At 36.4% G+C, this 15113-nt stretch overlaps 1 protein-coding gene across 14 annotated transcripts in view; it reads left to right on the top strand.

Moving 5' to 3' along the window:
• CTNND2 (catenin delta 2) overlaps window positions 1–15113 on the top strand; it is a 622619-nt gene that overhangs the window by 547067 nt on the left and 60439 nt on the right. For all 14 annotated transcript variants that reach the window (XR_016465049.1, XM_090137091.1, XM_090137090.1 and 11 more), the window contains one exon: window positions 9490–9640. Coding sequence is in view for 13 of the 14 variants with exons in the window: in XM_090137091.1 (XP_089993217.1) it covers window positions 9490–9640 (151 nt within the window). In the remaining variant the exon portion in view is untranslated. The remainder of the gene's footprint in view (window positions 1–9489; window positions 9641–15113) is intronic.

The raw sequence follows: 15113 nt of genomic DNA on the forward strand, positions 1-15113 counted from the left end.
GTTCCAGCTAATCCCTGCTTGGAACTGCAGTCAAAAGATCAAGTTTTCCCTTTCCAATTATTTACAGTGTATTGAGGAAAAAAAATATTCATTTATTAAATTTTGAGAATATTCCTGGGTTTAGAGTAAATTGCTAAATGTGAGAATTGATGAGCCTGATTTACTTTTGTAGCAATTTCTTCATCCCTTTTCTGGCAGTGAACTGATCTGATTGGATCAAAGTGCTGACTATCTAATCCTGTTGAATATAAGTAATGTATTGATTTTACTTTCTGTGAAAATTTTTCACATTTACTATGAAAACTCACATGTATGGGGGTCTGCAGTTATCAAAGCTAGGCCTCAGAAGGAGTTCAGTTTTGTTTTCATCATTCACTCATTCATATGTGCTATGTATTTAAGTACCAGTTTCAGTAAGAATTAATTTTGAAATGCTAGCCCTAAGGCCAGTGGGTGACTTTTTTCCATGAAATTTTATTGATTGTTGAGTTAGCACACTCAGCAGATTCTAAGAGATGTGATTTTTGGTGTTGTTCCACCAGACTTTTTTTATAAGTTTGACTATTGTTTTCAGTGACATAATGGAGCGGGCAACCAAGTCTCTGTGCAATGATTTTTGTTCTACAAAGTGCTATGAAAACTTTGCCTGAAAACCAATATTATTATTCTCATATCATAGACCACACCAGATGATTTCATAATCCTGGCACAGAAACACAATAAATGTCTTTTATTCATCTGGGGATGGGTGTATCCCTGGTCCAAATGAGGGAGGAATGTATATGTATTTGCCAGGACTGAAAGGAGTGCAAAAATTGAAGCAGCGCACTCTCCTATTTCTAATAAATCTGTATCTGTCATCCCTTAATTGGCAGATATATACAGTGGACCAGAGACGAAAAAGAGCTCCGCAGAGCTCTTTGGCAAGTGATGTGTTAGAAAAACTGATTTGAACTTTAATACCAGCTATGCTGATACCATGGGAAAAGCTCAGTTATTCTCTTGTTGGTCTATTTTCCTAAAGATTTGCCAATTCCATTACAAGTGATGTGCAGACACAAAATGAATATCCTTAATTTCATGTGTCATACCAGCCATTTTTGTGAGGGGAGTAATCCTCTTTGGGGATTACATAAGCATTGATGTTTCCACCTTTTGACCTCTCTTTTCCACTGCTACAGTCTTCTGGATAGAAAATGACTGAAATAAAAGATAGCAGGCTCTTAAAATAAGAGGTTATTCCTAAGGGAGATTTTCATTTTTTGAGTTCTTACAAGAAATTGTAATTGTATAATGAATAGGAAATTATTTTGTTTTAATCTTTCAAGAAGTACTTTATGATAAAGCAAAAAGAGGAGTAGAGCAAGCCTTGTTAAAATAAGTAATGCTTCAATTAAGAATAACAGCAATTCCAGTGGTGTATTTTCTTTTTCTAAGCAGCATTATTATAACGCTAGAAGAATACTAGAATATATGAAATAACTGGTACCCCAGGTATGCTTAAATACTTCCAAAGATAGTCTCATCTGTAAAAAAAAAAAAAAAAAAAAAAAAAAAAGTGTGTGTATACATATGCATGTTTCTTATACTTGTATGACGCTTTTCTGCCCTTTGGTTCCCCGGTATAAAACTGACAAAATCTTCAGTAACGAAGAGGTAACACTTTAAACAGGCAGTACTTAACCAATGCAATTATGAGGGGAAAGTGGGAAGATTAAAAAAAAAAAAAAAAAGAAAAATAAAATTGCATAAGGAATTTAGATAAATGTCTGCCACTGGAATTAAGAGATGATGTGTGTCTAATTCCCCTAGACTACTTTCAAATTTGACATGCAAGAGGAAAGCAGTGTAGGTTTAAGGATTAATAGCAGAGGAGGGCTGAAAGTGTCTTCATTCCAGGGAAGATAGTCTTTCACTGATACATAGGCATAAAGTTGACAAAGGTACATAATCAATCTTAAGGACATCTTAAACACTGTTTCACTTGCAGGAATTCCTCCTAAAGCCAAACACTGGGCAAAAATGTGGAAAATAAATGTACTTGTGCAATATTTTTCCTGTGTAAATATAAAACACTTTGCACCAAAGTCTTATTGCCTGAAGGCTTGATGCATATTACCAGTTTGTAGGAAAAACTTGATTTTTTTAATGATTAATGCAGTATATACTTAGAACCCAAACACTCTGTAATGAATAAAGAAAATGAGCATAATTAGCAACTAATAAATTAACCAGTCCAAATGTAAATTTGCCAATAAAATGTGTTTTTGACCTTAGGTATGAGGAAGGGTATTTTCAATGCAAAACCTTAATTTGGGATAGGAAATATCTATCTTGATTTTTGACATATATTTTGGTTCTGAAAAATAGATTGACAGCATACAGAAAGAAGGATTCATTTTAGAATAGAGGCTGTGAGTATGGAGGTTTCTTCATCTCACTACTGCCCTGGGACTCCAGTATGTAGGAAGGACACTGGTGCTGGAATCCGAAGGACACAAACCTGTTTCTTTCATAGAAAACTACATGAATGATTGGATGTTAATAATGGTGGATATCTGTTGAGGGGGACTTGTTGCTTTCCAGAACATTCTCTCCAGTTGATTCACATCCATGTTATTTTCCCCATACTCTAAACTTCCTGCAGGCAGAACAAGCAACACAAAAAAAAAAAGCCATTGGTTTTAGTTTTGCTTTCCTTAACTTCTACTCTTAAATACATTTTTTTCCAAAAATAAACTAATTATACTTTGAACATTTTCAGTTATACTTAAGTTATATACTTAAGGCTGCTGATGGAAAGGACATAAAAACCAAAGCAAGTATGTTTCTCGTCAAACTTGAGCAAATCAGGTTTGAGGCATGCCTTTGGATGCAGTGAAGACTTTATTTATCTCCACTTTCATTGGGAGTTCTGCTAGCTTGTCAAGTTTGTGGAGAATGCACATATAGAAATAGGAGGTTTGTTGACTGTCTGCTCTGTTCAGAAGGCACTTTTCTGCTCATTAAGAATTCTTTTCAACCTCATATCATTATTTTAATACCTTGGATATCAGAAATTATGAGGTACAATGTAAATCTCTGTAGTTATTTTTTATATATTATCTGGCATCAGTTCTTTTCCTGGGATGGTGGGAACAGAAGTGGCAAGTTCTCTTTAGTTTTCACCTTGGTCAACAGGCTACCAATACATTAAATCTACTGAACATTTAAGAAGTTAAAATAGTTTAATGCTTAACATTGGCTTCTTGACACTATGTCCTTGCTGAACAAAGTTCCCCTCACTGAAAGAAGGGAGATATCTCAGTATCTGTGTATTTCTGTTTATCTGTATGTACGTGACAGCTAAATTTAGGCTGTTGTCAATTTATCTTCCAGACACATTTCTTTTGCTTTGAACTCATCTCCTACAATGTTATCTTCTCTGTTACATGGAGTTAAAAACAACATTGTCACCAGGAGCAAAATGTGCTTGGTTTTGCCAAACTCTGCAAAACTCCTTCAGTCATTCATATGACTGTTTTATTTTAAAATGCCACCACAATTTATATAAGTAATGCCTACCTTTAAGAGCTAGCAAACATGATCTATAATGTATCTGCTGGCAACATAAGGTCTGCATTAGAATAGGTAGCACATCTACTCTGAGTATGGTCAATCCCTGCCACGTGCCTGGCCTTCATTCTCAGTTGCTTTGCAGACTTCACAAACTTGCTGTGTCAGCTTTAGTGGTGGGATGGCAGACTCCATTTACCTGAATGTCTGTTAGTCTCTTTCACTCTGTAAAACCAGGAACACATGATGCTCCATGTAAGTCTTGAAAGAGCATAAGGCCAAAGCATTCCTCGGCTGGTTCTTTCTGCCTCTTTTCCTTTCCCTGCCCTGTTTACCATACGCAGCAGGGAATAGTGATGTTTTTTGGGTAGACAATGGAATGTACCTGCCTTTGGATCACCAGCAGGTACAATACCGATGTGAATGGATGTTTCTGGTTCAGTGGTCTCATCCCTTGGGATAGCTAGATGAGATACCAGCCTTCATTCCTTAGGCAAACAACTACGTTTATTTTCTTAATTCCATCCTGAAGAAATCTGAAGTCTCATGGGGGCAAGAGCTCTAATAAGTTATTAGATAAAGGAACTCCAAACATAAAAGGGACTGATGGAGTCAGAAAGTCACTGCTGCTATTTCAAAGAGTAAAAAGAAAGAAGTTTGGAGCGCCTTGCCTTCCAAACTCTTGCAGATAGTGAATAATTATTGTCTAAAGTAGCAGACATCTAGGTTATCAATTTTCTCTTATCAGGCTGGGCCATATTGTGAGTTCCCTGCCAGGCTTTTCTGATGCAAATAATTACAGTCATGTTATTCCAGGCTGTTTGAGGAGGATATTCTGGATTCCAGTGAAAAAACCTTAGTTTCTTTTCTTCAGAATATTTCTATTATGAATTCTTTTGGTGGAGAACACCAGAGGTCCACTTTTGGAAGAATCAGTGCACTAATCTAGCAGACATTCTTAACCTAGATGGAACCCTGCACACGTATGAGGCTGCAGCAGTTATCACAGAGAAACATATTAGCTATGTAGGGAGGAGGACAGTATTCAAAGGTCTAGATGATATTGAGGAAACCTGCTGCTGGAAACAGCTGTATCACAGACATCATGAGCTGATCAGCTTGGGGATCAGTCTGGTGAATAGGAACACAGTATAGTAATACAAGTGCAGTAAATTACTGTACTACATGAGATGCAACATTTTTGTCTCAAAGCCTTTCATTTATAATGATAGGCTTGGACAGTTTTTCCAGTGCTTAGAAAAGTCACTATAATGGCTCTCAGTTTGAGTACAAATTACATACGTACTGCAGAATCAAGGATGACAGGGTGGAAGAGGCAGTTCCTTCTGAACTTTCCTCAAACACTTAAGTTATCTTCTGTTCACAGCATTTTAATATTTATTTTGTTTGTTTATTTTCAAGTCTTTATCTACCTTATTTTTCCTTTCCCCTAGGGCTTGACTAAGATCACAGTGCAAAAGGAAATTAATGGGTTAATACCACCTAGCAAACTTGTCAACTCTCTAATCTGCCTGGTTCTATTGGTAGTTCAGCCTGCCCTGTCATACTTGCTGCCCCGAGTTGGCTTTCCTGTTGTAGTTTCTACCTCCCCTTTACATTTGGTATCTCTGCAGGGTCATATCATCGTAGTGCTGAGCTGCATCAGTACAATGCAAATTCTAGTTGAAACTGAAGTATATGATTGAAATATTCTGGAGATACTCAGGTAACTAATTTCTGTGGCAGGAAAGTGAATGTTTGTAAAATATCAAGACTATTCAATTGCTAGTATTTCTTGGGTGGTGTTTTGTTTGTTTTGTAAATTTTTCATTCTGTGGTGAACATTGCTTCACTTCTAGTTTGTTCTCTTGTGCTGGTGATCCATTGGAGAATATAGAAAACCATATGCCAAGCTTAAAGGAGTTAACTTGTTAAATACTTACATTTTTTTTCTTAATTCATCTGGATCAAACTTATCTTTTTATTCTGTTGTTGAGTTTCAGCCTAATACAGTTAATCTCTATGGACATGCGGCTCTAGAAATGGTCTTCTATAATAACAGTGACAAATGTAAGAAATTATTTACCACATTACTGTATTTTTCTTAATTACCATGACAAAAATAAATAAGAAAAACTACTAATGAAAGTGGACATAGAGATGCTCTAGATGTCTTCAAGGCACTGCGTAGTAGTTATGCCCTCTGAATTCAATTATCTGCAAATACTATTCATGCACAGATTGTGGTTCCCATGTTTGTCTCTGGTAATTTAGCTGCAATCTGATGCAATAATGGTTTTTGTTTATTTGTTTCCTTATTCAGTCTGAAGTGCACACTCTTCCCATAGGAGTCATTTCTCTGTAGAGATTGAACCATTATTTGACCATTGACACTGCCACTGATTTGTGGAGTAACAGGATGATTAAGTATATTGGCAGAGTGCCTCATTCACCAATAGGCAACAAACCCTTTGTCTCTCTTCTGTTTTTTATGATTTTTCATCTCTTTCTTTTCTACTTCACTGAGCTCATATTAGCAATTGACCTGCAAAGTGGAAACGCAGGAATGTTTCATGATGGCTTTAGGCAAACAAAAGAATGATGAGTATATGCAAGAGTGAATCAATTTTTCCATTCTCTGAGAGAATAAAAGTCTTCCTGAAACAGAGCACAGCATAATTGCTTGCAGAGACTTGTCCTAATTGGCAGTTTTAGGAAAGAGGCACAGACAGTTCTTAGCACTTGCAGAATGGAAAGTTCTCCGGAGAATGTTGAAACAATTAATAGGCATTTCTGTCTTTCTGCCTAAGGTGCCTGACTTGAAACACAGCTGAAATGATAGCAATTCGCAAAGAGGAGCCTCTGAACTTCTCCAAAGCAGATGGCACTCTCGCTGCTCTTTTCCAGTTTCAGAAGAGAGCTGGGGGGAAAAAGGAATGTGCAGGGGAGATGAGAGGTTTCATGCATACTTTTCCCTCTCTCACCCATTGTTTTATTTATGTGTGCATATGTCCATCTGTAAAACATTATATCTGGGTTTTTCTCCATATGAGAACTTTAAAGCTGACTATAATCAAATTAATTGGTATGTTACAGATACTGAAGACTTACGTGTCATTTATTCTGAAAGGGGGGTGTGCATTTTCTTTTTTCCATGCTTGAGTTATTTCACTGTTTCTCCTACATTGTCTTTTGTTCTCGCCTATGTTAAAAAACACATTTCTTAATTATTTTGTAACTCAGCTTGCTGCTTTTAGCCTTTTGCAATATGTGACAAAAATGCTACAACCAAGAAGTCTGTTGTAATACTGGGTTTTGAAAAACAAGTGCTTGTGTTTTCCCTTGACAGTTAAATGAAAAATTCAAAGGAAAACTGTTCTTGGAGGTTTTATTATGAAGGTTTTTGTAATACAGTGAATAATCAATAAAATCATTTTAGATACTCTCTGGTATGGAGTAGATTAAAAAAAAAAAAACACCCACAAACCACTCCTACTGATTCCCTGTATAATCCATATTAAAAGCTCTACATCTGGGATATACTTTACTATGGGCAGCAGCATCTCTCTCTGGTAGCTTGAGTTCCTCAACCAAACAGGCTCACTGCATTATCAAAACAGTCTCACTGTGAACTTGAACTCTCATGCTGGAAGTTGCTGTGTAATCACAGTAGATATGGTGGTGGTCTTCCATGGGAGAGGCATAGAAACTCCCATTCCTCTATTTTCTGAGTACTTTGGGTGCACCCAGCTGCAGGTGACAGTACACTTAACTGGGAGGTGTGTACGTGGTTATTAAAAAAGCTCGGAAGATTACTTCAGAGTTTTCAAAGTGTCTTTCATATTTGATATCCCATTATGATCAAGTTATAGGAAAGTATGTTTTTTTTCAGCAGATACTTTCAGTTAAAATCACCTATCTTTATGAATTGGTTGTTTTGTATCCAATGATCCCATATGCTGGTTCTACAGAAGGCACCACAGAAGCAGAGGGTACAATCCTGCTATTGTTTATCTTTCTATATCTAATAGCTCTAATATCGTAGAGCTATTCTTCACTTCACTGCAGTAAATGGTGGCACATTTACATTTCAGACATATTATTGTTCTCAGTGATGCTGAGCCCCATGTACCTGATTAAAAAGCTTATTGCAACCATTATCACTTTGGTCTACAGTAAAGTCCAGCCAGCTAGCTTTTGCTGTGCATCTTTGCTACAGAGGAGAGATGATAAAAATAATACTCTCTGAATGCTGATTTCTCTTCCTTTCTCCTAGTTTCCTCTGAGTTATATAACCCAAAATGAATTTGTATTCCAAATGTTACAAGATAGCAGCCATTGCCTGTTTTATTTCTACTGGTATTACTGTAAAATGTGTTCTGACCTCTTGCTACTGAGGCACCTGTCTGTGACGGTATAAACAAATGCTTGCTTTCTAAAGTGAGCACCTCAGCTACACTAAGCAGAGGTCATATGCATGGTGGCAATAAGTGTGCTTTCCTTTTTCTAATGATTTCTGTCATGGAATTTGTTTTTGCTTTTATTGTTTCTGGAGGATCACTATTGTGATCTAACTGTTCTTTGAAGTGTGATATAACTGTTTGTTAAAGTTCTGTCAAAAAACAAGGGAACCATGATCTGAAAATGTTTAGGCTTATCTTATTATCATCTTAGTTTCTAAAATATTTGAAATATTTCAACGTCCTAGGGATTCCAGAACTTTGCCTTCATCTCTCTAGTATGAGGGCACAATAAGCATCTGTGTCATAGCACTGGAAGGAGCCAGAATCTCAGCTTCAGTTAACTCCTACGTTTAAGTACAAGGAGCAAGAATTTGGTCTTTACTGAGAATTCAGGAGAAATGTTCAAGGTATTGGAAGAAGTGTATGCCTAGCAGATGGCTCATTTCAAAGTAGATTGTGCTGAATTGATCTGTGTGTCCTGCAGGTGTTCAAACATCTCCAATTTGGCGAAAACCATTGTTTTTAAAACCACAACTTTTTTTTTCTTGTTTGCATTTTTCCAACTTCTAGAGCTAACAGTAGAATGAAGAAAAGAGGACAGTATATTTAACCTTTCATAGCTTCAGACGCTTAGAAATCCAAGTTGTACAGCCATGAATGAAGCCTGGTCAGGGCATATACTGTGTAGATACTGTCCATGAAGAGTTTTATTGACATGATAGTACTTAGAGCTCTTAGCAATAAGAACTCTGTTCATCATTTCTGCTGTTAAACAAAAAAGGGTATTTGTGGAAGAACATGCTGCTTCACTTCAGGATAAAGACTTGGACATGCCAGTGTTATCATCCAGGTGCCAAGTGGGAGATACCTACAGGCTTCTCTGCTACAACTAGTAGAGAAGCGATACGTGCACTGGACAGACCCTCTCCTGCTTGAGTCAGCTGGTATGTGAATTACTGACTCCTGCTTGGGGCCACTACAGGTGCCAAAATCAGATGTATAACAGTCTCATTTTTCTTTCTGAACGAGTTAGCAATTGTAAGAGAAATTTTAAAAGCGTGGTCATGTTTCTATAATATTTGATTTTACAATAATAATGAAGAAATTCTCAGACATCTTGAATGTATTTTGTGGTATATATAATATAATTTTATGGTTTTAGTGGAGAACAAATGTCATGAAATGTTGTATAGCAAATGTTGATGCAAAGCCTAAGTCTGAAGGCTTAGGCTGTAAAATGTAACCAGGTGTGCTACGATTCAAGTCAATTCATCAATTAATTTCCCTGCCACCATAAAAAAATTAGTGCTGATTTCCAAATCAAGTGGTTGCTTAGCATCATAAACGCAATTATTTCCTCTCCTTTGAGCTTACATGCATCTATTAGTCCTTGCTCAGTAACCTCAGATGCCTTACTGTCTTTGATGGATTTACTTACTTTCTTCACCATGCTCTCTGTGTGCCTTTACAGTGGTCAGTGTATATCCGTGCTGCTGTCCGCAAAGAAAAAGGACTGCCAATCCTGGTAGAACTGCTTCGAATAGACAATGACCGGGTGGTATGTGCAGTTGCTACAGCTTTACGAAACATGGCCTTAGATGTCAGAAATAAGGAGTTAATAGGTATGTTCTTTCCCAACTCTCTCTATTTTGTATTTGGTTTTCTTCTTGCTTGCAGCAGAATAAGCACAATGAAAGCAATTATTCTCACATTTCTAACATAATTTCTTTAATTCTTTCTCTAACGGCTTTTATTCACATTTTATGTGACGGCTTAGTACTATATTGCAAGGAACTGTTAAATTAATTAAACATCATGCAGCATTTTATGATTTGTCATACTGTAATCTCCAGAAGAAAAGTGATGGTTTTGTTCTACTTTAGTGCTTCATTCATAGGCTGACAGTAGCACTTGCGTCTTCCAGATCAAGGATATGTCAGAGCAGCCACCTCTGATCCTCAGGTTCTCTATTAAAAGTGATATTAGAGATCATGAAGTGTCAAGTCATAGACTTAAAAGATGGTCTCGGGAATTTACTGGACATATTAGTAGCTCCAGCAGCAGAGCTTGGAGATAATTAATTTTCAAATATGTGCAGATGAGGAAGAAAATAGTGTTACCTAAATCGTTGTTCTTTCTGAATTCTAATGGTATGGTAAGCAAACTTTTTCGTTTTTCTGTTGTATTTTTTTTGTTTTATGGTGGTTTTTTAATTTGTTTTGCTTTTTTTAGCTATAATTCATAAAAATGCTGTGAGTCATTGAAACTTTTCATGTTTTATCTTTGAAAAAATATCTGCTTCTTTGTTTTGAATTTAACAATCAAGACAAAAATTATTTATACTTCCTCTGTACCTTCAGTGCACACTGTTCCTCATTTGTGCTAGGTAGTTAATTTGTTATCATTACTGCATACTGTAATACTTTGCCCTTAATTACAGAATTCCACAGATAAATACTTTGATCATCATAATGTTTTATTATTTGTATTCAGTGCTTCGTAAGAGCAGTGCTCTGTAGCTCATTAAAGCAAGGCAATCACTCCCCTCACTTCTTGTACAAAATAGTGAGAACTTCACTGACAAAATGTGGTAAAGCAAACAGAGGTAGAGATTGGTGAGTAGTATAAACCTGCTGGGGTACCCAGAAACTGAACTCAAGTTGATGCTTTGCATGCAAGACCAACCTAATCATTCAGCTTTTGCTCACGTGATAGTTGGCAAAATTGACATGAAATTCAAGTTTGCTGTATTATGTTCAGTCTTTAGGAAGTTGCTTCAGGATGCTACACATGTGTTCTTAGTGAATTTTTTCCGTTGTTTTCTAGGAATCTTAAAGTAGAAATTGCTGCTGAAGCAAGTGTATCAGGCCATCTGATGGATGAATAACTGATTATCTTTTCATTTTATCTCATGATCCAAACTTCACTTTCAGTCTTTGGCATGTTACAGTCTTTGTCATTCAGCATCTTAATCCTTTTAATTGAAAGTTTTATTTCCTTCTCAGCTATGCAAATTTTAATAGGAATGTAAGGCTATGCATGCAAAAAGTAGAACTGTCTTTTAATGTGATATGTCATACAAAATGTTTGTCAAATTATGGGATAAGATTGCATAGCCTCCAAATCTTAATGTTTTATGTTATTATCAGAGAATGTGTGATATAAACAAAGATGAATTCTGAAAAGGTGGGAAGATTCTGTTGGCAATAGATTTATTTATCTGTCAGCTGGTAACGAGCAGTGCTGCTTAAATTTAAATTATTTGTGGAATAATTCTGGGAAGTTGTAATTTATAATTCCAAAGCAAGGTACAGACATGCCAATATGATAGGGAAGTTTTGACCATAATTCCTGAACCATTTCAGCTGTGATCTTTATATGCTCATTTCTTTGTCTTATGTCATTGAACTTTGAAGAAAGAGTAATAATGGTCATTATTTCTCTTGTGAATTTTTCATAGCTAGTAGGTCACATCATAGATCTCATTTTCATAAATTATGAACATCTGCAGTTGTCAAGGATTTCAACTTGTCATAGACCGTTTATTTTTATGAATATTAAAATTCAACATGTTCTGAGAGATCTTCTAAGAGGACTCAAAAGGGGCTTGTTGGTGTTCATTACGTGTCTAAGTACAGTCAGCATCCTGTTTATCTTGCCTCTTTGAAGTTTCAGTTTGTCATATTCTTGCAATGAAAAACTGCCTCACAAATTGGCCTTTTCCCCTTCAGATAACTTTTCTTAAAGGTGAATTGTCCATCTGTATACGTAGTAAAGATTGCATAAGTAAAACTGCATTTTTTTAAATGCATCTTGGAGATTCATTTTGCAGTTTTTCAGTGATGCTGTTCTCCCATTCCCAGCTGACAAATTTTTACTGGAATGCACCACAGAATGAGAGATTTCTTTGCTGCTGTTGCCAAGCAGCCCATGAATCAGCGTTGTGGCATCTGGCAAATATAGCAGAAAGCTTGCTAAAGTCCAGACTCACCTGTAGCAAACCACAAAGCAAATGAAAAGACTTTCATTTTGAAATGACCAGAAATTTCTTTCTAGACTTTGTCAAATTTGCTGATCTATTTTGGTTTTGTCACAGATCTGTCAAGCGTGTTTACACTGATAAAGTTTGGTACCAGGCTCTTCTTAAAGATTTTCTGACCAATCACCATATAACATTTTCTTCAGTGAGTTCTTCCTGGGTATCATTTAGGGTGTGCTCCTTGTCCTTAATATGACCTTCATCATGCCCTGTGTAGTTGGAGGCTGAGGTAGTGGGAAAATTCATCTTTTTCCTCGCTGAAATTAGACCCCACCGAGACAAAGACATAGTAAAATTGGCCTGGTTTTTTTTGTATTGACACTTGGTAATACAGCACTTGATTCTCTATCCTTGGACATAACTGCCCAGTTATGTTCCAGGTGACACTCAAATTGTATTCATTTTCTGCTCGCTTTGGAGGACCTTTGTCTTTACGAAATAGTACTCCCTCTCTATCATTTCCCAAAAGAACACCCATGGGAAGATCTATCAATGTTGTTGTCTTTCTGGCAGTGCCACAGCTGAGGGATGTTGAGCTGGGCCTTGAAAACAGTTGACAGCTGCTATTGCTTGTTGAGCACTGTCAATACAAAGTGTTGTGCTTCAGGTCTTTCTGTCAGTTTCCTCTCATCCTTACAGTGGTTTCTAATGTTATTCTGAGCCATTGGTGGTTGAGAGAAACACTGCAGCACTATTTCAAGAGCACCACTCACATGTTTTCTATGGCCACTTGGGATGTATTTTTGTGGTTAAGCAAAATATGCTTTTGGAGACTGGAGGTATTTTTGCCACTCATCCTTGAAAAAATAGGACAGTTGCAATAATGATTTTCATTGACTTATTGACACGTGCATAAGATGCATCCTTACGTAACTCTTTGCTTACAATACGTAGAGAAGCCACGTGTCTGTTCAGGGCTCTAGATTTAAGGCAGAGAGGGGACAAATTCAAGTGCTGCAGTACTTACGGCATCCTTTTTGTGGATATTGCTTCAAAAGCATGATTCAAATAAGTGAAGTTAAAGGTTAAAATTTCAGGTTTTCACAACGTTTTGAAGCAAGCCCTGAAACAGGGTCTGTAAAGTGGGGGTATTTTTGAATAACTATTTCTGCTTCAAGGTGTCAGGAATGAATCATTCTCAATTCACTGCTCATATGCTGGAAACATAGTTTTGAGATAACATATCCATTGAATTGTTGCTCAGCTTGTTATAGTCTGCTTAATCTTGCTAGGTGTCTAAATATTAGACTCCCTTATAGCTGACAGAGAAACAACCAGAAAGTGGTTTAAATAACATGATAAAGTGGATCTCAAACTGTATTACTGCCTAGCCACTGCTGAGAGAGAAAAAGTTAGGGAATGCATAAATTGACACTGAATGTGTATGTTAGCATCTCATGGGCAACATATACACATATTTGAATGTTTGAAGTAGCTGGTGTTTGTTTCAAAGTTTTATTGCTAAACATGAGAGAGTTTGGAATGTCTGTCAGGTATTCACAACTGTAATGAATCATAGGATCATAGAATCACCAGGGTTGGAAAAGACCTCAAGATCATTCAGTCCAATCATCTGCCTACCACCAATATTTCCCCACTAAGTAGAATCACGATGTCGAATTCTGAAAGATGGTAAAACATTGTTAGACTCGCTGCATAATTCAGGTTACAAGGAACCTCAGGAGGTCATCTTGCCCAGCTTTGTACTCAAAGCAGGGTCAGATTTGTTATTTCAAACTGTGATATTGATTCACATCTGGAAAGATTTGCTTTCAGCAGGCAGGCAGAAAACATGTCAAAAACAACCGTATTCTAACAGCAGTATGTTCTGGAGCATAAACAGTGACATGGGTTTCTCCTCTCGTAACACATGGCCATGTTTTAATACCATAACTTTGTTTCAGTATCTCTAACAAATCCAAGTGCAGATCGTGTTTATTTTTAACTTTTTAAAATTTTTTTAACAAGAACAAAAGCTATAACAAATTCTGAGTATTAGTAATGTATGTTATTGGGGAGCACAATGATGGATTGGGAGATGATTAAATCAAGTATGCAATTTTCATCCCACTTAGAGCGTGTAAACACTTTACTCTCCTTTTTCAATGTGAGCACTTCTGAATTTGTCACAAATAGATCTGCAAGGACCTGAGAGGCACTGCTTCTTTATTGAATTTTTAATCATTTTATAATGTGATTTAGTTACTGAATTGTTAAATAGACAGAAATTCACAATCCTTAAAAAGCCAGAAGACGTTAATCTCAAGTCATAGGCATTCTTTCTTCAAATTCTTCTAATCAAATTGCAGCATATATATTTGTTCAATTTGTATCAATTTTATTGCACTTTGATTTCTGTGTTTAATAGGTGAGTTGTGCAAAACACATATTCAAGAAATACCTGAATTAGAAGAGGTGGTTATCAAGAAGTTGATTTATGAAATGGAATGTAATAGCTCATGCTCTTTACTTTGTGTAAGTGACAAGAAAGATGTTAATTAAGATGGTAAATACATACAAAGTCCAGACTCCCTGGTTTCTGATGTTGTATATATAATTTAGCTGATAATTTAAACTGATGGAAGTTTAAATGCTGAATATTCTTCAATTACAGTATGAAAGCTTTGTGTCAAAGCAATTTTGGCTTTTCAGGTACCTTCAGCCACTTGTGCATTGCCTTTTGCTCTGGTTTATCTCAGCTGTGTTTCTGACAATCAGATCTGTTAGTTACAGAAGTTAGGAAAGATTTCTTTCATCCTTCATTTCTAATTAAATAACATTCTCAAGTAAAGAGATTTAGGGAGAAAAACAGGGTTAGTAACTGAAATATCATTTTTAAGATCAAATTCAAGATCAAGTCGTCTTTACATCTGAGTCAGTATGGATTTTGAGGGATTTCTCTCAACCATGAATCATCTAAAAATCTGGCAGTTAAGCTAGTCAGGTAAGCTTCTGATGTAAACAAAAAAAAGTTTCCGCTTAGGTGTTCATCCTCATGACCTTTGTCACCTGAAGTATCGCATCTTAGAGTGGAGCTGGTCCTGTGGTGACAACCT

This window comes from Phasianus colchicus, chromosome 3, assembly GCF_987193195.1.
Source record: "Phasianus colchicus chromosome 3, bPhaCol1.hap1.1, whole genome shotgun sequence".
Taxonomy (NCBI): domain Eukaryota; kingdom Metazoa; phylum Chordata; class Aves; order Galliformes; family Phasianidae; genus Phasianus; species Phasianus colchicus.